This window comes from Chaetura pelagica, unplaced genomic scaffold (assembly GCF_000747805.2).
Source record: "Chaetura pelagica isolate M959 unplaced genomic scaffold, ChaPel_1.0 scaffold470, whole genome shotgun sequence".
In the NCBI taxonomy this organism is placed as follows: domain Eukaryota; kingdom Metazoa; phylum Chordata; class Aves; order Apodiformes; family Apodidae; genus Chaetura; species Chaetura pelagica.
In genome coordinates, this window is record NW_009951911.1 from 988179 (window position 1) to 1013977 (window position 25799).

Sequence of the window (25799 nt, forward strand, 5' to 3'; positions counted from 1 at the left end):
AGAAGATCTGCATTCACTTTTATTGTCTCAGCTTCCCATCCAAACTCCTGTAAACAGGTTCCATCCTGTTCAGTCATCTCTGATAAAAGAGTCTATAGTTCTATAAAAAGAAGTCAGGTTGCAAGATCCAGGTATTTACCCTGTATGTGTTATCTGAGCACAATGAGGAACAACCTTCCAGTTTCTCTAGATGCATCCAAGCAATTTGTGTTCATTTCTCTGTCCAATTGTGCTGTGGGAAACTCACTTTAGTGCCTCTTCAGAGGTGGAGACAGTTTGCTTTTAAAAATATTAAGGAAACAGTTGTTGGTTTTTTTAAACTTTATGAACTTCCTGGAAAGTTACTGTGGAAAATGAAAGTGCTCCCATGGTGAGACCAACGTGTAGAGCTCTACAAACTTCTGTCCTTGCTGCTTTTATTCCTTCCCTTAGCAGATTCACGTTAAGATGAGGCTCAAGACATTGCAAGGAGGCCATCATCCACCTGTAACAAGCAGGCAGACACTGGCAAATGTTTGATGTTTAATCATAAAACGTGGAAAAAGCAAAAAAAAAAATTGTTCAGATGGGATGGGGATGGTCTCTTGAGGGGGTTTATATCCCAATGGCCTGTAACACTCGCTTCTCGTTCTCATTGAGATGGTCTGAAAACATTGCATAGCAGGGCTGCTGTGCAAACTGACAGAGGAAGTCAGTGAGATAGGCCTGAAAGGAAGAAATAAATACTCAGTTAGTGTAACATCACCTTGGAAAGTCTCTTTCTTTCATGTGTCACAAGAGAAACCTCAACATGCACCAAGTGGGACGCAGGGATTGCAGGGAGCAGGAAAGAGCTGCAGGAGGGAGGGTTGGGAAAGAGCTGCCTGTGGTGGTACAAATCGGGAGCAAAGTATCACACAAGGGCTGTGGCAGGATGGGAGCCTCCCCAGGAGTATGAAATCCTGCCATGTTCAGCCTCCAATCTGCTCCTGACTTCAGCAAAGAGCTGTGAAGCTCTTGGGTACAAAAGCCTCATCTCCCTCTGTTCAAAAAGCTTTGTTAATTCATACTTCCAAGTTATAGATATTGATCCAGTAAGGAACAATAACTCCAGGCATTCTTGGGATACTCAGCACTTCTGAAAGTAGTTTCAATGTCCTGAGTACCTTCAGGACAACAATCAGTAACTGGTGTTTACAGTTCTGTTAAAGTACAACATAGAAAAAATAATTTATAAATAATGATTGGAATCTGATTTAAAAATTCATTCTAAAGCATCACCTGGAGATCTATTTGGTAAAGAGGGTCCTTTAAAGCATCAGGGTCATCCTCTTCATCATCTTCATAGTAATCCTCATCTGTCAGAGGCAAATCAGCAGGTTTTAAATGAAACAGCAAAGTATCTCAGGAATTATTCTGTTACACTGTTGTTGAAATCCAAGGCTCCAACAAGGAAACAGTTTCAGCAATGCTGGGTAAACATTTGTATTGAGAAGATTCACTCCTCAAGCTGAGGTGATTAGAAACCACGACACCCCAGAACAAGAAGCTGACAATGAGAGTCTTGAGGAGCACACGGGTGAGGAGCACACACGGGCACCAAACAGGCAGCCTAGTTAGTTATGTGCACTATGATCTTATCCCTCAGCCTTCAGTCCAGTGACACCTTTCCAGTTCTGGGCTCATGTCAGCATCTCCCTTATTGTCTCTGCCTGGAAGGTTCTCTCTTCCAGGACTATATGCAAACTGGAGAGCAGGAGATGAAGGAAGGAGATGAAATGCCTGCTCCATCTTTATGCAGCTATTATTTCTCAAGGTCACACCACAAACAAGCTCATCCATTGCCATGACATTGTCACTCTAAGGTCACATCTACATCTTTAAGAATCAGTTTTCTCTTTAGAAGAAATACCTGCATGAACCTCACAGCAACATGAACTCTGGTGAAAATGCAGTTATTTAATCATGGTGTTATTCAAAGACATGTCCCTCTCTTACAGAAAAAAGTCCTTATTCAACATCCCAGGGCAGTATTTCCTTCCCCTTGCCTGAAGTCTCTGTTGAGCTGCTGCCAAGGAAAGAAAACTTTGACTAGGATGTCACAGAATCATAGAATTGTCAAGGTTGGAAAAGACCTTCAAGATCATGAAGTCCAACCCCTACAACCCCTAACCACCAAACCATCTTATGAAACACCACATCTAGCCCTTTTTTGAACACCTCCAGGGACGGTGCCTCCACCACCTCCCTGGGCAGCCTGTTCCAAGGTCTCAGCACTCTTTCTGTGAAGAAATTTTTTTCTAACATCCAGCTTGAACCTCCCCTGGCACAACTTGACCCCATCTCCTCTTGTCCTATCACTGGTCACTAGGGAGAAGAGCCTAACACCTACCTCACTGCAACATCCTCTCAGGTGGTTGCAGAGAGCAATGAGGTCCCCCCTCAGGCTCCTCTTCTCCAGGCTGAGCAGCCCCAGCTCCCTCAGCCTCTCCTCATCAGACCTGTTCTCCAGACCCCTCATCAGTCTCACTGCCCTTCTCTGCACCCTCTCCAGCACCTCCATGTCCTTCCTATCCTGCGGTGTCCAAAACTGCACCCAGTGCTCAACTACTCTACTCTCTCTCTGAATAAGCACTTCAAAGGTGTTACTTACCATACTTGTTTGTGGAAAGAATATCTGATAAGAACTGTCCTGCTAAACCTTCATCTTCATCCTCATCCTCTTCCTGATCCTCCCACATGTCATTCGAATCATCTGTTCAGAAAAAAAACCAACACATTTATACAAATAAAAAAGCTTTAAGAGGTCCAGTGTGTCCATCACTCTAAGGGGACTGCAGTTTTCAGGCAAAGGTCCCCACCCACGTAGGATGAAGGGAAACACCTCCAGCCTTTACCAGCCCTTTGGAGTAAGAAACTCAGGAACTGGAGGTAAGCAAAAAGCAGCTGCAAGAATGGATGCCTGAAGCAGGGAGGAAGAAAGGCAGACCAGACCCATCAAGACAGGACAATTTTATTAGCATATGGTCAGATCCCATGTTCCAAACTGGCCCAAAATAATTTTCAGGTGTAAGTATTGATTCTATCCTTTGGATCACTATTGAAGCCTTTGCTATTACAGGTATACTATTTACTATTGTGAGCTTCTTATTACCATAAATGCTTCTGAAGAGATTAAAAGGTATATTTAAGCCATGGAAGAGGAAAAGCAAACCCAGTTTTTTACCTTGGCTCCAATCTGCAGTTGTCTGTCTAGATGCATTTGCTTCCATTGCATTAGAGAGTTCATTTATTATTAATTTTAAGATTTTTACTAACAAAGGAATATTTGTCCAGCGTTCAGGATCTGTAAGAAAAGAAAAATACATACACATACTGCTTTTAATAAAAAGTTGTTAAAAACAGGCCTTTTTTTGTAGTGGTTGGTTTCTTTAATTTTATCATGCATTTAAAATGCTCACAGATAAGCAAAAGCCTCCAGGTTGGAAGCAAACTGGACTGACAAGAACCCCCCGATGTTTCCTCCATATACCTTCACAGCTAGATGTCCTAAGATCTTCACTGCAGTATCAAATACTGCACGTTTTGGATGAAGAGAAGATGTGGTTAAAATCTTCACAGCTCAATTAATTTGTGAGTCTACTCTGTGAAATCCGTTCCAGGTGACTTCATGAAGCAGCATTCTCTGAAGTTATCCCTGCATATCTAGCAGGAATACTCAGTGCTTTCAAGTGTCTGAGCAGTGCAGCACCCCCACACATGGCTCTACCCTTTCTGAGACACTGCAACCTCCAAATTTTCCTCTCCATGGCTCTTGCAAGGCCTTATTATCCCAAAGGATAACTAGACAGTGGTTTGGTCCTTAATTTCAAAAGCAAAGGTCATATCAAATTAAGAAACTGGGAGCACTACTTGTAGCTCCTGAGGTGCTCAAATGCTGGCAATTACTGTTCTTCTGTCAGGCTAGACAATGTCTGAGTTTGGTTTGTGCTGCTTGGTGTGTTTTTTAAGCAAGGAGTAATAAGGTTGCAGGTGTTTTGTGGCCACTACTTCTCTCTTAACTCCCTGTGCTTTCCCATTTCCTTCCCATGTTCCTCCATCACCTTGTCCCTGGGCCTACAGCAGCTGAAGAATGGGACCCTCTGCCTCCATGGGTCTCCACTTTGGCCCAGCACAGCTTGTCCCACACCTGGTTAAGCACAAGCTCTAGCACAGCAAACTGCAGAACCTAGGGTTTGATTGTCCCCTGAGGACAGCAGATCCAGTGTCCCCTCCCCTCCTGGGGCTCAGTCCCCAGGAAAGAAAAAACAGCCCAGTGCCCTCTCTGATTTAATATATGAATACCTAGACAGTAACTTCCAATCAAGGATTTGGGGTTCAGCCAATTAAAAATAACATAAGTCTTATGCAGGAGACTAGCTAGGCTCTCCTTGAAAGTCATCTCTAACTTGTTGAAACCATTGCTAATATTTGTGAAAGTCTGCCTCTTAAAAAAAACCTCCAACTTTTTTTTTTTTTTAAATGCCTGCATTAATTAAATATACTTCCCTCTCAGAGAAGCTACAAGGCATCATGAAATCATTAATTCTATTCAGCCTGGAAAAGAGAAGGCTCCAGAGAGACCATAGAGCACCTTCCAGTGTCTAAAGGGACTCCAGGAAAGCTGGGGAGGGACTTTTTATTAGGGCTTGTAGTGACAGGATAAGGGGTAATGGCTTTAAACTGAAAGAGAGGACATTTAGGTTAGACATCAGGAAGAAATTCTTCACTGTGAGGGTGGTGAGAGCCTGGCCCAGGTTGCCCAGGGAAGCTGTGGCTGCCCCATCCCTGGCAGTGTTGAAGGGCAGGTTGGATGGGGCTTGGAGCAGCCTGGAATGGTGGGAGGTGTCCCTGCCCATGCAGGGGGGTTGGACTGGATGGTCTTTAAGGTCCCTTCCAACCCAAACCATTCCACAGTCCTATGATTAGATGGAACATGATGAAAATAGCAGCAAATAACTCCCTATCTCATAATCACCTCATCATCCATCACAGACATCAGGAATCTTCTAAATAATTATTTGGCAGAATTAAAGCAAATAATAGACGAATGGATTAGCTCTAAAAAACAACATGCACCTTCTGCAGGGAGTCTCTCTCACAGCTTTGTGTGACCTGCAAGATTGCCTTAAGGCATCCACAACAGGGAAAAACACCCCAAACTTATGAAAACCAGCAATAAAATTACTTACTTTTGGCTGACTTTGACCGTGTCCGTATTCCCTCATCCATATTAAATATTTCTTCTCCCTTTACCCTGATGTCCTGAAGTCTCTTGTCATCTGTGTTGATGCCATGTTGAAGGAGTTTACACAGTGCTACAGAGCTGGGGGGCAGGGAATAGCAAAATTACAGACCAGGATTTCCCTAAACCACCTGGCTTCCACAGTGACCTGTTAACAGGGAACATCTTCAGAGCTGACATCCAGATGCCCTTTTTTCTACACTTTTGCAAAGAATAAGCATTACAGAATTTTCCTATTTCTCCTGCTTTATGTCAGCATCCAAAACTGGACTCAGCTCCTGACCTGCACAGCAAGCCAAAGAAAAGCCAAGGCTGGTGCTGACAGGAAGAACAAGATTAAACTTTGCTGTCTCCATATTGTCCCAAGACCTGTGTACAGATGGCTTGGCAGGGCTCCACACTATTAAACACTTTGATTTGGGTTATTTACAGAGATCCTTTTTATCCATTAGAAAATGCAGGATGTTTTCTGTGTACTGCAGAAGGCAGTGCCTGCTCAGAGGACCCTCTTGTTTAGAGTTGGTAAAAGGAACATGAAGATATCTGGCATCTTCTGTGTGCACCAGTTCCCATCCCTGTGATGGGCTGTTTTTTACCAACACAGCTTTGGACTGGACGCTACCAGGCAGTGCACAAACACATGAAAAGTTTTTTCCAGTTCAGGAGGACCACAAGGGTAAACACTCCTGAAGCATCATGTGCAGATGAAGATGGAATTAGGAGGAAAAGAGCAGCAAGACAGTAGTAACTTGGTTGATCTGCAGATATCAATATCTCCTTCTATTTTTCTCCAGTCTCAAAGATAATTTACTCTTCTGGTCCTTCACAGTTCAGTGACACTCAGACCTTCGTTGCTCCCTTCATACATTCTTTCCATCTCTACTGCTCAGATTTCTACACCACACTTTCAAACCTTCTTCAGTTCCAGGCTGTTTTCAAGACATATTGAGTATGACTTCGATTACAGGCTGAGGCCACCAGTTTACACTTGGCATTCTTAAACCTCCCTCTGGCTCCATAAGTCTCAAACTAAAGTTCAGGAGCTCCATGGAATTCCCTCTTTTTGTGCTTTCACTTCACACCCTCTTTCTCTCCCACACTAAGGCTCTGAGTTCCCAGAGTTCTCTGGTTTGGACCCAGATCTTACATGCCCAAGGTGGCATCCATCCTTTCAACATGCAAGCCAAGAGCAAAAAGCCACTTCTTCAACCTGTCCCTCACAGGGATGGGAACTGGTGCATACAGAAGATGCCAGATATCTTCATGTTCCTTTTACTAATTCTAAACAAGAGGGTCCTCTGAGCAGGCACTACTTTCTTCAATACACAGAAAACACTCTGCATTTTCTAATGAATGATAAGGATCTCTGTAAACAACCCAAATCAAAGTGTTTAATAGTATGGAGCCCTGCCAAGCCATCTGTACACAAAGAGCTCTAATCTTGGACAATACGGAGACAGCACTGCACAGCAGAGTTCAACCTTGCTCTTCCTGACAGCACCAGCCCTGGCTTTTCCCCATGGCCATGAGAAGCCTCAGAGGATCCTGCAGACAACCCTGCCCTGTGAAAATCGGGATGAAACCACTGCATCTAGGGATGAAACAGACCAAGAGTGAATGAAAACAGCACCAGATCCCCAAATCAGGCTGCCTCTTGTTCAGCATGATCCTTCACCAACTTCCACTTTAAATATGCTTTTTCTTCTTAATTATTTCATAGGATATTTGACTGCTTTGTAACACTTAACACACCAACAAATACTAAGAAGTGACTTAACAGCTGATGAGACTCCTAAGAGTGGTCTGTTAGGCTTCACATTTCCAGAACAGCAGCTGCAGCAAGACTTAATACAGAGCGTTTCATGCTTTGGAATACAGTACTCAGCCTCCCCCAGAACCCAAATGTGCTGCTACAGCAAAAGGGAGAGAAAACTGTGGCAGATGATTTCTTTACTGACTTGTAAGAGAACATTACATCAACAAAAAACCACCAGATTCTCTCAGGAAACCCTCTGCAGTGTCTATAAAAGCAATTTTGTGTCTGGAAGCTGTTCCCATCCCATTCACAGATATTCAAAACCAAAAGCACCCCTGTGCTTGCAAGACCCTTCCCCCTTGGGTCACCCTGTTTCAGCACAGAAACACCAGGCAGCACAAGAAGCAATTAAGAGGAAGATCAGAGATTGCTCCAATTACCAAGGCTCTCCTAAGCCAAACTGACAGCACAGGAAAGAATTCATTCTGTCCAAAGCTGGCACACTGACCCAAGCCTCAGCCAGCTGCCCGTCCCCTCCCACCCAGTGCATTTCACTGGGATGGGATGATCACCACCCTGCCTGGGGGACACCCCTCGATCTGAGGAACACCCCCCCTGCCCAGGGAACACCCCACTACCTGAGGAACACCCCCTACCTGACTTTGCCTTCATACTGCCCGTAGAACAAGTGCTGCCTGCTCATCCATTCGGCCATTACAAACTCCAGGGCTGGCTTGCCAGTTGGTCCCGGGAGACTACACAGGAACTCCAGGAGTGGTTCCAGTTTTGAGTGAACCAAGTGAGCAAACACCATAATCAAGGACTGCAGGAGGAGAAAGGAAACATTAGCTGTACATAATTTAATAGCTGAAAATGTTTGATCAAATATTCAAGTAACCGAGTGTCCTGTGAGAGCAGAGACCGTGCTCAGCAACCCCAGGAGGAAGGGGAAGTAAAACCCTCTGCCAGGCACCGTGCGCCAAGAGCCAGCAGTGACCTGCTAGAGTCAGCAGCAGAGTATCTATCCCCCACCAAAAAACCACTGCAGGAATAAATTTACTCATACCTCAAGCTAACAAACCTTCCTAAAGCAAAGTTTAGAAAGCTATTTTAAAAATACCAGAGGTTGCAATTGATGTTTGACTAGCAAAAATATCATCTGGCAACTCTGAGGTGCTGCAGGGCTGTGGTCTGCCCAAGGGAGCAGGAGCTGCACACGTGGCTCCACGCACAGAGCTCTCAACCCACACAGATGTAGCAGGGACACATCTCATGGTCAAGCTAAGGACCTGAAGCCACTGCTCCAGAACCAGAACCCGTATTTTCTTCTCCTTTCACCCCATGGATTTCCCACCATCACCTCCACCACCCTTCTCCCATGTCATCACATCTTAATTCAGCAGCACTTTTCCAATTCTGAGTGCACTTTGACGACAAGTTTTAGGGAAAAAACTGCAAGTTTTAGAAAGGTTTTTTGGTGTTTTGTTTGTTTTTTTTTACAAGATGCACATTTACAGTCTGAGTCTTAAAATCCAGCAGTAGAATTCATATGCTGTGTATGCCCAAATGTCAGTCTCTGAGCCTGAGGGCATCCCCACAAGCTTCCTTGGGAAAAAGCTGCCCATCTCCAGAGCCCATCTTTAAGGCTAACACAGGGAAGAGATTCAGCATCGTGAAAGGCTCTTTTCTCTTCCTCTGGATACAGGGGATTCAGATCTTTTAAATTCAAAAATTGGCAAAGTGAAAGCCATTCTGAACAGTTCTTAACTGTTCCGAGTGTTTCCAAGGAGGGGAATAAAATAAAGGCTTTAAGATGAAATCTGTGTCGACATCTGAACAGCCTTATTGACTCCCTGTGTGCTGGCTTGAAAAAACACACAAAAATCAGAGAAATACACAGGATGGAAGGGTTAGAGCAGAGGGAGTCTCAGCCAAGTGCCACAAAGGTGGGATCTTGCCAGAAGGCAGAACTCCTCAACAGTGCCAGAAAAACACCTTCCCCCTGCTGCTCCTGAGGAACCAGGGCAGCCATCTCTACACGTTTGACATGAAGGGCACAAAGACCACTGGGATAAAAACCATTCCATAAAACTGTGCCACTAGAAGTAGGTCAAAGCTAGAAGAGATGGCAACACTCTTGTCTGGCCTCTCACCTGAGGCAACTACACCTCCCCCACCAAAAGCTCCCCTTCTCGATTCCCAGGCATTTATCCTTCAAGTACAGCACAAAACCAGGTGAACACATGTGCTGCCTTTGCCACAGCATCCCTACTTGGGCAACTCTTGTCCCCTCTAAAGATGCCCTGCTTTCAAGTACAAGGTCATGAGGGACTATTCAAGGTCCAAAACTCACCCTGAAGAGCCTGGCCTACCCCATAACCCAGACAACTCTGCAGAAGCACAGCAGGCATTTTCCTGACTACTTCAAGAGGGTAACTGTGAAATTCCAACTGCATTAGCCATAAATAATGAAGCACACAATTAAAGAAAAAAAAAGATAATTTCTTTTCCTGACACTTCTACCTTCCTTGTTGGGTGCCCAACCTGCTCACCTGCATTACACTTAGTGTCTCTGCTTGCTGCATTTTGCTCAGGATAGCTCTCAGGATCTGGTCCAGATTCTCTCCCAGTTCACTTCCTGCTTTTGAAATTAAAGTGGAGACCAGCCTGCCCACAAAGGCAGCAGTGAATTCTGAGGTCCTTGGATCCAGAAGCTGGCTCACCACCTGCATCACATACCACAGCCCATTGTGGCCTTGCTCATCGTGCCACTGTGCAATCTGCTCCAGGGCCACCGAGACGTACGCGCGCAGACACTCGCCGCCGTTCTAGGCAAGAGAATTGTCGCGTTAGAATTGCCCCTTTCTAGGGGGGGCATCACCCCAAAAAGACCTCTGAGCGAGATGAAAACAGCGGGCAAACTGCTGCCATCTGTATAACATCCAAGCTTTCTAATGGGCAGTAAAACAAGTGCCTAATTTTAAAATAATTTCTACAGACTTTAGTTCATTATCAAGTACAAAATTCTTCACTGTCGACCTGGAGAACTGTGTCCCGTTCTGGGCTGCCCAGTTCCTGAAGGACAAGGAGCTACTGGAGAGGGTCCAGGGCAGGGCCCCCAAGTGCTGAGGGGACTGGAGCACCTGCCTGTGAGGAAAGGCTGGGAGAGCTGGGGCTGTTCAGCTGGAGAGGAGGAGACTGAGGGGGGATCTCATCAACCCTCCTCAATATCTCCAGGGGGTGTCAGCAGGATAGGGCCAGACTCTTCCCAGCAGTGCCCAGTGACAGGACAAGGGGCAATGGGCACAAACTGGAGCACAGGAGGTTCCAGCTGAACAGGAGGAAAAATCTCTTTGTTGTGAGGGTGACAGAGCCCTGGGACAGGCTGCCCAGGGAGGTGGTGGAGTCTCCTTCTCTGGAAACATTCCAAACCCATGTGTGTTCCTGTGGGATCTAGCAGAGGGTTGGACTAGATGATCTCCAGAGGGCCCTTCCAACCCTGACCACTCTATGACTCTAAGCACCCAGAAAATACAAAGACAACCTGAAGTAGCTGCAGTTTTGTGCTAATCTTGTTACCTGGAGAAATTCCAAGACACTCCAGCAAGTGAGAGATGAAGACAGCAGAGTATAGCATGAACAAAACACAACACAACCATTTTCAATTCTTTCTTAAAACAAAGACCAACAGAGCAACCAGAATGCTGGTCTCCAACCACTTCTATCTGGTCTGCAACCTGTCCTTACTGGTATGTTGTTTAGGGAAAGTAATTTCTGGTCTGTGTTCACATGGCAAAGGGCAGTTGGCACTACAAAAGTCCTTATGTAAGGAATGAAGCCAGCTGTATTGTTTATATGCCAGCTAGGAGCTGGAATGACAAGGCATCCTGCACCCTCTGGTGCTTTTTCTTTCATGCTTAAATAGTCTAAAGTCAGCACAGGTAAGAGTAGAGGACAAGCACAGCTCAGACAGTACTGCTGTCTGAGATGAAGTCTTGCTCTCCTTCCATCCCATGCCTGGCTCAATCAAAAAGAAGTTTGCCCTCCTCTTCCCACCTGAATGAGTGGGAAGAAAAAGAAGGAAGGCTGCTGCTTTATTCACTCCAGTCCTCCAAACTGAGGAATGATCAGCGAGTCACTGCAGGCTGTTTATCAGCAGTTCTTCCATGATACACTGGAGGTGGCAGAGACTCCTGAGGAGTTGCTGATACTGCAAAGCTCGGGCTCCCTCAAAGGCCATGTCACCTGTCTCACTTGGTCACCCCTCTGGGACTTACACAGCCCTGCAATCCTTACCACTCCACAGTGTTACCTGCATGGTAGCATTGTCATCTGTGTTCAAGCTGCACTGAGCCACTGCAGGGAATGCTTGACAGATGAGGAGCTGGGACAGAGGAGGTTTTGTATTCCTGACAACTGTGGTCAAGATATCAATAGAAGTCTGAAAGGAAAACACAAACAGATGCAGTGTCACGGCAGCAGCCACAGCAGGCTGTCAGCACCACCTTCCCCTGCTCCAAAGCCATAAGGGGATGTGAGCCAGTACTGCCACCACACCTGATTATAAAGCCTAGGACATTTTTGAAACCAGAGCACCTTGGAGCATGAACCCAGGGATCCCTGTACGCGACATGGACACACACGTGTCCACTGCAGAGGTTCCCAAGGCAGCTCAAACATTAGAAGCAGTGTAACCACTTAAAGACAGTAAACAGTTTCAGGGTACCCTGATGCATGCTAATCAGTATAGCCAGAGAACTGTTTCAGCTGACTTGTTCCATGTTATTTATATTGATTTAAATTTATTCTAATTGACTGTGAGCAATTACTACAGTCATTCTAATCAATAGGAAGATGATAAGCATAATGATAAAGATGTTTATGGGTTTAAATTTAATACAATCAATCTACACAGTCAACGCTTTGTCTTTTATAAGCTGAAAAGCTAAAAAGGACAAACCTGTAAAATTTATCTCCAGCAATTTGTACATATGTGACATATAAATCAGAAAAAGCCTCTGAAAAATGTGCAAGGAATTGCTGTGCACCCTGCTGGAGAACATTCCACCAAAAAGAGGGACTGTTGGTGGTGAAAGTTGGCTTGTCGAAACAGAACGACTAGGGATGCACTGCAGGGACTGGAAGAAGGCCAGAGGAACAGTTTAAAGTTAACTTTTGGAAGCATTTCCCCCCACGTGCAGTATGCCATCTTTCCACAAGGAAACCTCCACCAATGACCAAAGTCATTGTTCCAAAGCCATTTAAGAACAACCTTCCTGCTCCTTGAAGACCAGCCCGCACTGGTTACAGAACAAGGAACATCTCCAGCCAAGCCCACACCACTGTAGCACTTACTGCACAAAGCCCTGCTGGGATCTTGTCAGCAGGGGCCTGCATGATGCTGACAAGAGTTGGTATTAGCCTCATCTGCATTGGACCCTGGCAGGCTTCTATCTGAGCTAGCTCCTTAAAGATATCTTGGGCAAGAGAAGCAACAACTGGATCTGGAGAGAGAAAGCACCATTTACTAAAGCATATTAACAAACATCTCAAGTTTTGCTACCACTACATCAACCAGGCAAAGCAGCAAGTTTCCCATCTCACTTTACCTTGGAATGAAGAGATGTTCATTTAACTATCATTTCTTATGTTTTTAGCACCAGGATTCAGAAGCAAAACCAGCTGTGCTTTGAGAATCTACCTGGAACACATACCATTACTGTACTTCAAGAAGATTGCAATGGTGAAGGGGCAGATTTTGTTCTCCACGCTGGCTGTGAACGCTGGGTCGACTGTACAGACAATGCAGAGTGTCTCCATCACCAGGTTTAGCACCTCTGAGCTGAACTGGGTTGCCAAGTGGATCAGTCCATCAAGAATGCTGGGGAGGAAAGGCTGCAACACGTGGGTGCTCTCAGAGATCTTCAACTGGTCACAGTAGCTAGACAAGGAATTTGTGACATAAAAATATTGATTAGTGATTAATATAAGAGATTGTATTTCACCCCATCCTCTTCTTCTTCCTGAATTTCCCTTCTCTAGGACTTTTCCCCCATCAGACTAGGATGCTTTTGTCTCTCAACAGCTCAGCTGCCTTTCCTCCTCATTCTATCCCCAATGGTTTGCAAAAGCCGAGTTGAGCCAAGTGATGGTAAAACTTTTCATTGCCTCTCAGTAAAAGTTCTCTCTTAAGAGCTGTTCACCCCTGGAGAAAATAAGCCCTGGGGAAAGAACAGTCTGAGAGAGAGACTCACTGCTCACAATGTCTTTAATCACCATGTTCTACAAGTGAGGTAGAGAAGACAAAAAACAATTTCAGGAATAACCAAGTTGTAAGTATCTGCCTTTATTCATTATCATTTCTGTGCAAATAAGAGGACAAGGTGGTTTTGGGGGAGGGGAAGAATAGCCTGTTTTTTGTGGGGTTGTGTGTTTATTTTAAACTACAGTTCATTTTTCACATTAAAATCAATCCAGCAGATATTCCCTTTTTATTTTTGCAACTTATTTGCAAGAACAGGATGCCAACACCGCCCCACTACAAACATTCCTTGTGATTTGCTCCACCAGCCCACACAGCCATCAGCCATCCCTGTGACTGAACAGGAGCAATCTGGGTTTCATTTTCATACTTTACATCACTCTGTAGTTCTGCTTCTCGTCAACCTTGTATCTCAATTTCACATTCCTCATTAGAGTTACAGAGTAATAGAATCATCGAGGTTGGAAAAGACCTACAAGATCATCAAGTCCAACCACATGCCCTACAATCACTAAACCATCTGCTAAAACACCACATCTACCTGTTTTTTGAACACCTCCAGGGATGGTGCCTCCACCACCTCCCTGGGCAGCCTGTTCCAAGGCCTCACCTGCTGCAACTCAACACCATTTCCTCTTGTCCTAAAAGTTGTTCTATTCTATTTTGAACCTGCTTGCTTTCACTTTTTAACTTTACATCTATTTTATTCAAAGCAAACACTTCCACAGTCTATACAGAAATATTATCAGTATTTTAAAATACCAGTTTTAGAAGTGTAATTTGTGACACCTATCATAGAATTGTCAAAGTTAGAAAAGACCTTCAAGATCCTCAATTCCAACCATCCATTCTACCACCCCTAATCTTGGAGCTTTGGAATATCTGATGGTTTACTCACCCCCAGATGGCTCTGACTGCAGAGATTCGGACAGAAGGAGGTTGGGTTTCATGCAGCCCACTGACAGTTGCCTGCAGGAACTGCTGGATCAGCTCTGGAGACATGGCCACTGTGAACCGGCTGGCAGCCCAGAGGGCACGGCCCAGGAGAAAAGGAGACACTGAAACAAACCAAAAACCCCAGCAGGTTTAATTGCAGTTTTATTGGCTTCAAATTACAGCTGCTTCCATCCACTATCCAAAATGTTATCATCCCAGTAAAAGAAAAGACAGAAGACCAGTATGCAAGTATACGAAGAATTTTTATTTATGGGCAGAATAAAGTTAACTTTCTTAATTATTTAAAAAAACCCAACTTATTCTTTGTTTTAAAAAAAACAAACAATGCACTTCTTCCCTCAACTTCAATTTGTTCACCAATCCAGCAATACATGCTTTAGTGATGATCAGAACTGAAGTAAGGGAAAAGAATGAAGGCTCTTGCAGTGACTCCTGCCCATCTAGCTCAATGTTCTGTCCCCAAGAGCAGAAGCTACAGGGAAAGAATGAGAGAAGCTCAGCACATGTACAGGGATTTTTAGTAGATTACTTTCCTGGTTTCCAGTCACCACTTTGTAATGACAGCACAGGAAGTTCAAGAGCACCAGAGAAATAGTGAATTCTCCTTCTCTACTCACTTGCTTACACTTATATTACACTTAACCCTCCTGCCTTTCCAGGCTAAAAGTATCCTGATGTATTCAGGCTATTCTTAAGCAGATGATGCCATTTCTCAGCATCTTTACTGCCATTATTTATACTCCTGCAAGTATTAATTTAATACGAAGACATAAAAAACTCCATGCAAGATACAAAGCAAGAGAAGAGCTTTGTTTTCTAAATGAGTAGTATAAAAAAGCAAGATTTCTTTATCATTAAAGCGACATCCTCTGAGAACAATCTATGCACTGAATCCAGCAGCTCCTTCTAAAGCACAACAGCTCATTTACAACCCAGCACCACACATGAGTGTGCAAATAAATGTAAACATCTGAGGCTGTTTTTTTACATGGATTGCACACTCTGCACACTATCTCTTCATTCAAAATCAACTCAAAACCTGAAGAAACCTTCTTTGTAACAGGCTAAACAAATGTTTCTCTGCTGAAAGCATCAGCAATTTCTTTTTCTGCACTGACACAGCTTAACATGGACTCACCAATAATGATAATTATTGATAATATTATTATTGATAATTATATTATAATTACCAATAATGACCAATAATTTACTGGCTTAAACTTCTCAAATCCTAATTATTTGCAAGGACTCTCGGGGTCAGACTTTCAACAAGTCCTTGGACTCTCCTGCACACTGGTCTAAGATGACACAGAAAGCAGTAGCCTGCAGAGATCCCAAAATAGGATCACACTCAGCTAGGAATATTATTTGAATTCATCTGCCATGACCAGTGTCAGTGCCAGGAAACAAAATGGGATGGGATGTTGCTGCAGGAATTCTGAAGCCTGCTAAACACTGCTGGTGACCTTCCCAGAAAATGATACAAGACAACACAACTTCATCCCATTAGGTTCTCCAAACAATTGCTCTTCCATCTGCCAGCTCTCCAGGCTCAAGAATTCAGAATCACACAGAAACACAGAATCACCAAGGCTAGAAAATACCTTTAAGATCATCAAGTCCATCTATGACCTGACACCCCCACATCAGCCAGACCATGGCACTAAGTGTCACATCCAGCCTTTCCTTGAACCCCTCCCTGCTCCAGCACCTCAAGATCCTTCTTGCAGCGAGGGGCCCATATCTGCACCCAGGACTCGAGGTGAGGCCTCCCCAGTGCTGAGCAGAGGAGAGGATCACATCCCTGCTCCTGCTGGCCACACCATTCCTGATACAAGCCAGGATGCCATAGGACTTCTGGGCCACCCAGGCACACTGCTGGATCATGTTCAAGAAGCTGTCAACCAGTGCTCCCGGTTCCCTCTCTGCTGGGCTGCTCTCCAACCACTCTTCCCCAGTCTGTAGCACTGCCTGGGGTGATGGTGGCCACAGTCCAGGGTCCTGCACTTGGCCTTGTTGAATGTCCCCCCAGCCTGTCCAGGTCCTCCTGCAGCTTCTTCTACCCTCCAGCAGGAAGGTAGAAAACAGTGTCTTGCAAACAAACGCAGAGGGTCCTACATTTAAATGACTTACATAGGACCTGGCAGCATGTCAGAGAGACATACAGAGTCACAGAGTGGTCAGGGTTGGAAGGAACCTCTGGAGATCATCTAGTCCAAGCCCACCTGCTAGAGCAGAGTCACCTACAGCAGATCCTACATGAACACACATGGGTTTGGAAAGTTTTCAGAGAAGGAGACTCCACCACCTCTCTGGGTAGCCTGTCCCAGGGCTGTGTCACCTTCACAATAAAGAGATTTTTCCTCCTTTTCAGCTGGAACCTCCTGTGCCCCAGTTTATGCCCATTGCCCCTTGTCCTGTCACTGGACACAGAATCACAGAATCGTCCTGGTTGGAAAGGGCCTTGAAGATCATCAAGTCCAACTGTCAAAACGACACTGCTGGAAAGAGACAGGACCCATCCTCCTGAAACTTCTTTTGATATTGATAAGGGTTGATGAGATCCCCCCTCAGTCTCCTCCTCTCCAGCTGAACAGCCCCAGCTCTCCCAGCCTTTCCTCACAGGCAGGTGCTCCAGTCCCCTCAGCATCTTGGTGGCCCTGCCCTGGACCCTCTCCAGTAGCTCCTTGTCCTTCATGAACTGGGGAGCCCAGAACTGGACCCAGTTCTCCAGACAGAACCTCACCAGGGCAGAGGGGGAGGAACTCACAAGAGAAGATGTATGCATTTCCACGTGTACAATGTGCACAACTGCACATTACACCACCACATGCGCACAGCAACCTGATTCATCAGACATTTTTGTTTGTAAGAGATTCCCAAGATCTGGCTCTCAATAGTTACTCTGAGTTATGGCAAGGGCCAACATACCTGAAAGGTTGAGGTCTGCAAGAACAACATTTGTCAGGAACCCATGCATATCAAAATGTATCCTGCCATTCTTCACACTGTCTGTAATAATAGACTTCACAGAGCCCAAGGCCAGCATACAAGCTTCATGTATTTTCCACCTGCAAAAGAATTTAGATGTCTTGATGTTCTTTCCCAAACACTGCCTCTATAAATAAACAACAATCTGAAATGAAACTACAAATTTGTTGGCCTAAGATACCATAACTATTTTGCTCATCCCAAAGCAGAGAATTTTAAAAGGGCCAGAAAGAAATCAATATTTGCAAAGTTGGGAGTTTGTAACTCACCCAGGAGAGACAGCACCCTCAATCACTTCCTAAAATGTTGGTTGAATAACTGTTACTTCTTGTACCAATTTTGTTCCCATAATAAAAAAAAACAACAAATAAGATTTCTCTACGAAGGCTTCACCTCCAGCTGTGCCTTACTTGAGTGCAGAAGCACTGTGATACCCAGGACATTAAAGGCTTGCAAATGTGTATTTTTGCATTAGGTTTTGTTAATGATAATGAACTAAGTTATGGGCAAATGCAAATAACCTACTTTAAGGCTTGTCACAATTAAGGCAGACAGGGACTCAACATCAGAGTTCTCTGACATTCAGTTGCTGCTCACTGTGCAGTGTGGCTACTCTGACATTAGTATTCAAAACAAACACAAATGCTCAACTAATGCACTGTAAAACCAAAAGGGAATAGTTATGGAATTGCAAGTGGGTACTCTTGTAGCTGACCTTTCTCCTCCTATCCTCATGTGACATTAAAACCTGCAACTTTCAAATTCTCAATTGAACACCTACATCTGCAGACAGAACCTGAACCTCTTCTTCACATGAGGGAAAAGGGATGCCTGAAATTTTGAGCTCAGTCAATTGAACAAAAAAGTGAAAGTATTGCCAATTTATCTTCAGCTTGCCTATAACTAGTTATGGTTTCCAAGGATATGTTTTAAGGAACTGTCAGGGCCTGGAGGGAGGGAGCCTGGGGACAGCTAGCTGGTGCTAGGAATTGCTGAGAGTATTCCTCATGAAGATTCCATCAAATAGCTCAACTGCTGCACTTCCTCTTTCTAATCAGAGCTCTCCAATTTCACTCTTGTCCATCAGCAGCAACCTCACAAAAAAACGTGACTAAATTGTGCTCCACCAATGGTGCAAAAGGGCTTTACCATCCACAGAGTTCCCTGCTGCCCCAGCCCCTCACCAGTGCTCAGCACCGTTGTTTTTAGCCTGCTCAGCTTCTTGTAAATGCCTTGTAGCTGCTGCAGCCAAAGCAGTTGCACTCTCATTCTGGAAATCAGCAGCCACAGCCTGCACAGAAGGAAATGATAACATTTATTGATACAGATTCTTAAAAGCTGGCCTTTTCTCCAAGTGCCTTACACAAAGCTAGATTTATTATTTGTTACTGTTGTTTTGGTTCCACCTAAAGGTGGAACACATTCCCTACCAGCAGCAGATCCTGGGCAGCAATCCTCACTGTATAGGAAAAAGTATCATCATCTTCATCCTCCACAAACTGCTGTGGATTTGCAGTCCAAACTTTGATCTAAAACAGAAAGGAGACGTAAAGGACAGGGGGGTGGGTGACAAATTCAGAACACCAAGGGTAAAAGGAAGCTTGGCTGTTCCCAGTAACCTCAGTCTTGCAAAACTCCTTTCAGAAGCTTTCTCTGCCATAAAAAGTTGTCATCTCCAACTGAGAGTCTATGAGAGAAACCTTTGAAAAGATCTCTGTTCTGGGCTCATTTTGCTCTTCTGCTCCACATTTGAGGTCAGAATTTGAAAGAACTAATGACTGACCTGGAATTAATGCTAGAGTTTTATTAATAGATGAGGAATGGGAGAAGCAGAGGAATCTTTAACCAGAGTGTCTGTTTCAAGGCATGCCTGCCTGAACTGGAGACAAAGATGGCTATCAGGCTTGGCAGGCCAGAAGCCCTGCAGAATTTTGGTACAAATTATTTCACACTACCAGCTCAATCTTTTCACCATCACAGAAAACTGGCTGTCCCTTTCAGCACGATAATCCTCATTTCATAACATTAATCCTTCATGAAGGAATGAAGGAAGAAAGCTTGAGAGTTGAGGCTCCCTAAAGCCTGGAGAGAAGGCTCCAGGGAGCCCTTATTGCAGCCTGTAAATATATAAAGGGGCTTACAGGGAAAATGGAGAGAAACTTTTACAGTGGTCTGTTGTGACAGGACAAGGGGTAAAGGTTTCAAACTGAAAGAGGGGAGATTGAGATGAGATCTTGGGAAGAAATTCTTTGGTGTGAGGGTGGCGAGACCATGGCCCAGGTTGCCCAGGGAAGCTGTGGCTGCCCCATCCCTAGCAGTGTTGAAGGGCAGGTTGGATGGAGCTTGGAGCAGCCTGGGCTGGTGGGAGGTGTCCCTGCCCATGCAGGGGGTTGGAAATGGATGATCTTTAAGGTTCCTTCCAACCCAAACCATTCCACGATCCTATGATCTGCTGTCCATGTTGCGCCATGTAGGAACATTTGGATGCTGTTGTCCTAACTCCTGACACAGCAAAGTGACAAAACATATCCCAGTAGCTTCCACACACTGAAATTCTTCCTAGGACATCAGCTGTTGTCATCTTGTTTGCTTCCTACACAAGACAAATAGGCTCACCTGCTCCTCTGTGATCTGCATGTAAAGGAGTATGTAATAGATCAGCTCTGGCAAAGCCTTCTTCACTGTGCTCTTAAATTTGTTGTTCTCCAACAAGGCATGAACAAATTCAAATATGCTGAACACCAGATTTTCAAAGCCCAATACTTCACCTGAACAAAGAAGTGGGGGGAAAAAAAGAACATGGCTGAATATGCCAAAAACCAGAAGGGCACACATGAGAACAAAACCCGTAAGTGACTTTACTAACATGTAGACAGGTACAAATGGGTGTCAAATATAATTACAAACTGTCAGCTTGTCTTAAAAGATGTTTATTCTTTCTCCTGGGCTTTTGAGGCCAGCAGCAGCCCCAGGATGTCTGACCTCACCACTTCCTGCTCTCTTCCCACCCTTCATTAAAACTTGATCAAGCTCAACCTAGAAACCTGTTTGTTTTTCTTTTGTCCCATTACTTATAGCTCAAAATAGTTGCAGGACTCACTCCCTGGAACACTAGAAAGCACAGCTTCATTGATCACAATCACAAGCAAATTGCAAAGAAGCAACAGACACTGCTCTAACACCATAAATATACCTTTAAGCAGGATGTCCTATAGTGTAGGACAACAGTATTTTGACAAAAATACTATTGAGGTAAGTCCATTCCTCTTCAAAAGGGAAAGCAGAAGTGCAGGTTAGCAAGTTCTTACCATCAGAATCCACAGGGTCCTCCACCTCTTCTGTGTAATTTACTTCTGTTCTCACATAAGTGGATGAAGTTAAAGTAAATATGTATGTTTCTGAAAAACTGCATCTACTTAGGAATTAATCTGTTCCTATCTTAAAATTCCTGACAACTACAGAAGTTTTCTATCTTGAAAAAAACTCTTTGACCTTACTCACATCCCTGTGTTCCAGAGACAAGGCCCAGGGGCTTTGTGCATTACTCAGCTTCAAAGACCACTTTCACACACCACTTCCACATCACTCCAGTACATCCTTCAGATCATTTGGTTCACTGAAACCAAATCCTCCAAGGGAACCCCAAACTTTATTCAAGTTAAAACTCAGCAAGAACAGAACCCTCAGCCTCACCCTGGCTTGGACAAGGAGTCAATTCACACTTTGCTGCTGCCAAAGGGTGAGGATCAACCCATGAATCCCTGTGCTGCTTTATGTTGGCTCTTCCCCCCCTCAGGCTTCTCCACAAGCCTCAAACTCTGGGAAGTGGCAGAAAACTAACCTGGAGGTGAAGAAGAAGGAGGTTGCTTTGGGGATGGTGAATGGAAGGTCCAACAATGGCCAGAGCCATTCCAAGGGAAGGAAGGACAAGACTCTCTCCATTTGCAAACAAAAAACTATTTTGTCAGCTCAGCTGCCAGCAGGACTGCAGTGGGAGCCAGGTCAGGAGAGGGAGAAATGCACTATCAACAATTCAACAAATAGCTCCCTGTATTTCAACAGCTGTCTAAGAAAACAAACAAAAACCCAAAAAGCAGCTGAGCTTGAAACTAGACAACCTCTACTTGCACCAAAACTAAAGCTACTTTTATGTTCTCCCTGCCCACTTTCACTCTACAAGAGCCTATCACGCAGTGTAACAGGATTCTGACACACAGGACTATGCAGACAGCCTTGAGAGAAGGTCTAGATCTCTGATCTCCAGGAGAACAGTTTCATTCAATTAGAGAAAAAGCTGAGTCAGCCTTATGCTGTTATCACAACAGTGTCCACTTCTGGTGTTCATACCAAAATTCAGAAATAGCTGCCAGAGGACTCAGTATTTCAACAATTACTGTCTGGTTATACAAGGCTAAAAAGCAACTTTGGATTAACAATATGGAAAGATTTGACTTTTCAGTTCGCAAGCACTGGGCAAACTACCAGCAGAAGTCCTCTAGCAGGGCTGTTTGTTAAGTAATGAATGTTACAACATTCCAAAGGCAAATCAACTGCAGCAGTGATTGTAACCAGCCACTGGCACTCCTGCAGCAAGGGACAGTGTAGATTCTCCTTTACCTGAAGCCCTTACATTGACATCTTTTCTAAGAAGACAATTTTCACCAAATAGCACCAAAACCAGTGCAGAGACTGGATACAACTCGACAGCCAGTGTTACACAGAAACCACGTCATTCATTGTAACTGATGTTTAAGCTAGAAGAGTCATAGTGAGGCTGACTGACAGAACTATCTGGCACATGCACAGATGCCTTTGCTGTGTCAGACTACCCCTTGTGCCATGCTCTTCAGCTGTGTTCAGGTTGATGGTCTGCTTATCCTGCTCTATTTCAGTTGAAATAATTTCCCTCAAAGGATATAAGGCAGCACTTTCTGTAAGGGTGTTCCAGACAATGGGAAGGATCTGCTGCATGGAGGACACCATGTGCTTTGGGTAGTTTTTCACAAGTGCTGTCACAGCCTGGAACAAAAGAAAAAAAATCAGTCAGAAGTGAAATGGGGGAAAACCACAACAAACACAGAAAGTACAGGCTGGTGTCTCATTAACAACTGAGACAGCCCAAGGTCTCCTCCCCTCACTTCTGACCCCTCTCTTGCACAAACTCTCACACCTCTTTTCATATTTGGTCTTTTGCAGGGAAGCAAAGAAATAACACAAGATGCACAACAACAAGATGTACAACTCTGGAAATTAAGAGAAAGCAATTATTTGGTGGACAGACTCCAGTCAGAGGAGCAGTGCTGCACAGTACTGTCTGGACACCACCACCACCTGGAAGCTATCTTGTCCTGGAAAATCAACTCCAATATCAAGTGAAAGCAGACCACAGCCTACTTCCCAAGCTTCTACACTTGCAAACAACATCCATTTGCACATCCAGGGAATAGCAGCAGATGAAAACACCCACCCAGAGCAATTCCCTCTCCCATTTCAGCTGCAGACACAGGCAGCTCTGCCAGCACAGCAGCAATAGAGCAGATTGTGCCTGGGCTTTCCTGAAGCTGATCGCCCTGGTTTAGGGGAGCCTCTACACTGACAATTGCCACTTCTGGGATCCTCCAGGAGCCAGCAAATGCTCACTCCCCCTAACAGACACTGTGTCCTCCTGCTGGGACACAGCTCCAGTTATCTTATATGGGTTCCATGTCTCATTGCTAATGAACCCCATGACAGTTTTGCTAAGCTACCTGCCAACACAACCTTGCAAGAAGCACTGCTGGAGTCGTAAGAGAGCTTTTCAGCTCAATAGCTCAGCAGTTCTAACAACAGAAGGCTGCATTTGTGAGTTCTCCACTTTCCTACAGTGCAAGTCTTTAAAAAAAGAGCACTCTCTTCTGTCAAATGTTGTGTTTCAACCCCTGGCCTTTCATCCTGCCAACCTGCACTGGTTGTTTGAATTAAGAGAATTGTTTCACAGATCTCCCCTGTCAGCCCCCACGTACTGCTCCACCATGTATTAAATCTTCTAAGAAAGCCATGACCATCTCCCTTCAAAGCCAAGGTGCTCCCCAAGCAGGATGTTTAATGGCCAAGGCAGGCACATCCACACCTGCCCCCGAGTCACCGCCCAGGCTCACTGAAACCATGGCTGGGGGGGAAGTACCACAGCTCCTTGGACCCCTCCCAGCTGTTCCACAAGCAAACATCCAACCACACCTGCACTCACAGCTTTGCAGCTCCTTAAAGTCACTCTGTATCAAAGTCTCTATTCACTTCCTACTTGTGTCATTAGACAAGAAGGAATCCCCAAATCTGGATAAAAAGCTTGAAGTATCATCTGGCCAGCAGGAGAGGATGCTAAAGCCAAGACCAGCAGGAGTGGAGCAGGGGCAGGTTCTGTGCTTTGTTCATCAGCTTCAGAAATATTCCCCCACAACACTGGCCCCCACCTGGTCTTCCATTCAAGAACAAAGAGGGTAGGATTAATACGATTTTTTGGTGACAATTATATGTTCCAACAGCAGGAAAAATACAAGCATAACTTTTCTGACCTACCTAATATACAGGTGTAAAAACAACAAGGTTTCAGCATGAGTGAAGAAGCACTAAAGCAAAATTCTAACATACTTCAGATTTCTAGTTAATTGGTGCTCTTGATACAATTACTGCATACAGAGCACTCTGTATTTGTATGCCCTTGCTAGGAAATTTGCCTTAACTCTGTTACCTGTCATGTTTAATCACTCTGTTTCTCCCAAAACCATCCAGAGTGGCAGGTTGAACAACAACACTGGAATTAGGATTCAGGAATCACTTAGTTGCAGCTCATTCAACCTCAGAGATATCAATTTAATTCATGCTTAACTATCACACAACAAAATAAATCACACCACTGGCATTTCTAATGGAGTCCTTGTGGTTAAAAATATTTTTGTTGTGGCCAAATCTCCCATCTCCTCCAAGGCACTAACTTGCCTGCTGATAACCGCTTCTGAACTTGTGGCTACACTTGGAAAGATTTGGGACAAATTGACAATCCGTGGTTCACCATGATGTGACCCAACCCTCTTACTCTCCTAAACAGAACTGTCCTGGTGGATCAGGCAGATGTGTACACGCCAGTATCATTTGTTAGAGCTTTGGACACTGTCCTGCATAGTGTTTTTACATGGAAAGCAAGATGTTTTAGGTCAGGGCTGCCTCTCACTGATAGAATCCCACACTGGTTTGGGTTGGAAGGGCCCTTAAAAGATCATCCAGTCCAACTCCCTGCAAGAGCAGGGACACTTCCCACCATTCCAGGCTGCTCCAAGCCCCATCCAACCTGCTCTTCAACACTGCCAGGGATGGGGCAGTCACAGCTTCTCTGGACTCTCTCCAACAGCTCCATGTCCTTCTTGAGTTGGGGTCTCCAGTACTGGCCACAGTTCTCCAGATTTCTAGTGAGAAGTCTATGCATCTCAGGTTACAAAGCTCTCAAGAGACAGGGAAAAAAAATATCTTCCTGTTTTATGCTGCATAGCACTTCATTATAGAAAAAAAAAATTGGATTGAGTTCACATCTGGTTAAAAACATATTATTAAAGAAGCCTCAATTCGTCCCTCCATTGCATCAGCATTTCAAGGGTTTCCTGTAAATGATCTCATCTGTAGAGCTGGCTTAACTAATCCCTTGAGGTCTTTTACTTCTGCATTACAATTACTATAAAATCCACCTTTCTGGAAGGAAAGGCAATTTATGGGTCTTTCACCTCAATCCCTTTTCCCTCAGAAAATTGGTACCATCAGCTTTGAAACCCTGAGTGACAAAATCATGAATTGCACTGAGTCAACAGCCAGAACACTCATCTCTTCACAACAAGCCTCCTACAAACCACTTGTCAGCAGCAGATCTCCTGAATTTACTGTTTAAATCCATACTGACTTGGTGCTGCCATCAATGCCACCCAGCACACAAGATGACACTCAGAGCAAACGCCTCTCTGGTACCACACCTGCCCAGCAGTGCCCCAGAGCTGATGCCCACAAACAGTTAAGGAACAGAGCAAGAACGTGATGACATTTCCTCACTTTTCCAGCCTGTGACACCTTTCAAGAGGCTACTGCTGTGTATCAGTGCAAACATTAAAGTACAAATAGCTCAAATTCCAGTATGCATTGTTATATAACAAAAAAAAAAGTTATTAAAGCTGCAGAGTTTATAAATTTAGCAAGAACAGAAGAAGCAGTCCATGGTTTGAGTGAAACTATTGGTTACAACTGCTTTCCATGTAGGATGAAAAATTCTACTCATTAAGAGTCCGAACGTACATATCTGGAATCAGATTCAGCCACTCTTGAGCTGCAGCCTGTTCCAACTGAGATTACACCCTGCAGAGCATCCCCTTCCTGTCAGCTTTCCTCTTTACTGCTATCCCAGGAATCCCATTGCCCAGCCAGGAGAAAGGAGGAGATATTGCAACAGACACTCTGCTAAAACCTGTCAAGAGCCCAGCCCACACTCCCTTCCATTTGGTGCTGCACAGCAAGGAACAAGCTCCTGTTGTTACCAGTGTATGATACCTGCAAAC

General features: G+C 44.6%; 1 protein-coding gene across 1 annotated transcript in view; it reads right to left on the bottom strand.

Moving 5' to 3' along the window:
* Positions 1–210: 210 nt before the first annotated feature.
* Positions 211–25799, bottom strand: part of IPO9 (importin 9) — a 31254-nt gene continuing 5665 nt past the window's right edge. Inside the window, exons 7-23 of the mRNA XM_009994389.1 lie at positions 22148–22248; positions 20538–20596; positions 19846–19997; positions 18660–18758; positions 18414–18520; positions 17170–17309; positions 14180–14339; positions 12734–12960; positions 12375–12523; positions 11332–11460; positions 9572–9847; positions 7676–7842; positions 5211–5344; positions 3206–3325; positions 2633–2734; positions 1261–1337; positions 211–705 (exon numbers count right to left, since the gene is read on the bottom strand). Of these exons, the coding sequence (XP_009992691.1) occupies positions 595–705; positions 1261–1337; positions 2633–2734; positions 3206–3325; positions 5211–5344; positions 7676–7842; positions 9572–9847; positions 11332–11460; positions 12375–12523; positions 12734–12960; positions 14180–14339; positions 17170–17309; positions 18414–18520; positions 18660–18758; positions 19846–19997; positions 20538–20596; positions 22148–22248 (2310 nt within the window). The 3' untranslated portion in view covers positions 211–594. The remainder of the gene's footprint in view (positions 706–1260; positions 1338–2632; positions 2735–3205; positions 3326–5210; positions 5345–7675; positions 7843–9571; positions 9848–11331; positions 11461–12374; positions 12524–12733; positions 12961–14179; positions 14340–17169; positions 17310–18413; positions 18521–18659; positions 18759–19845; positions 19998–20537; positions 20597–22147; positions 22249–25799) is intronic.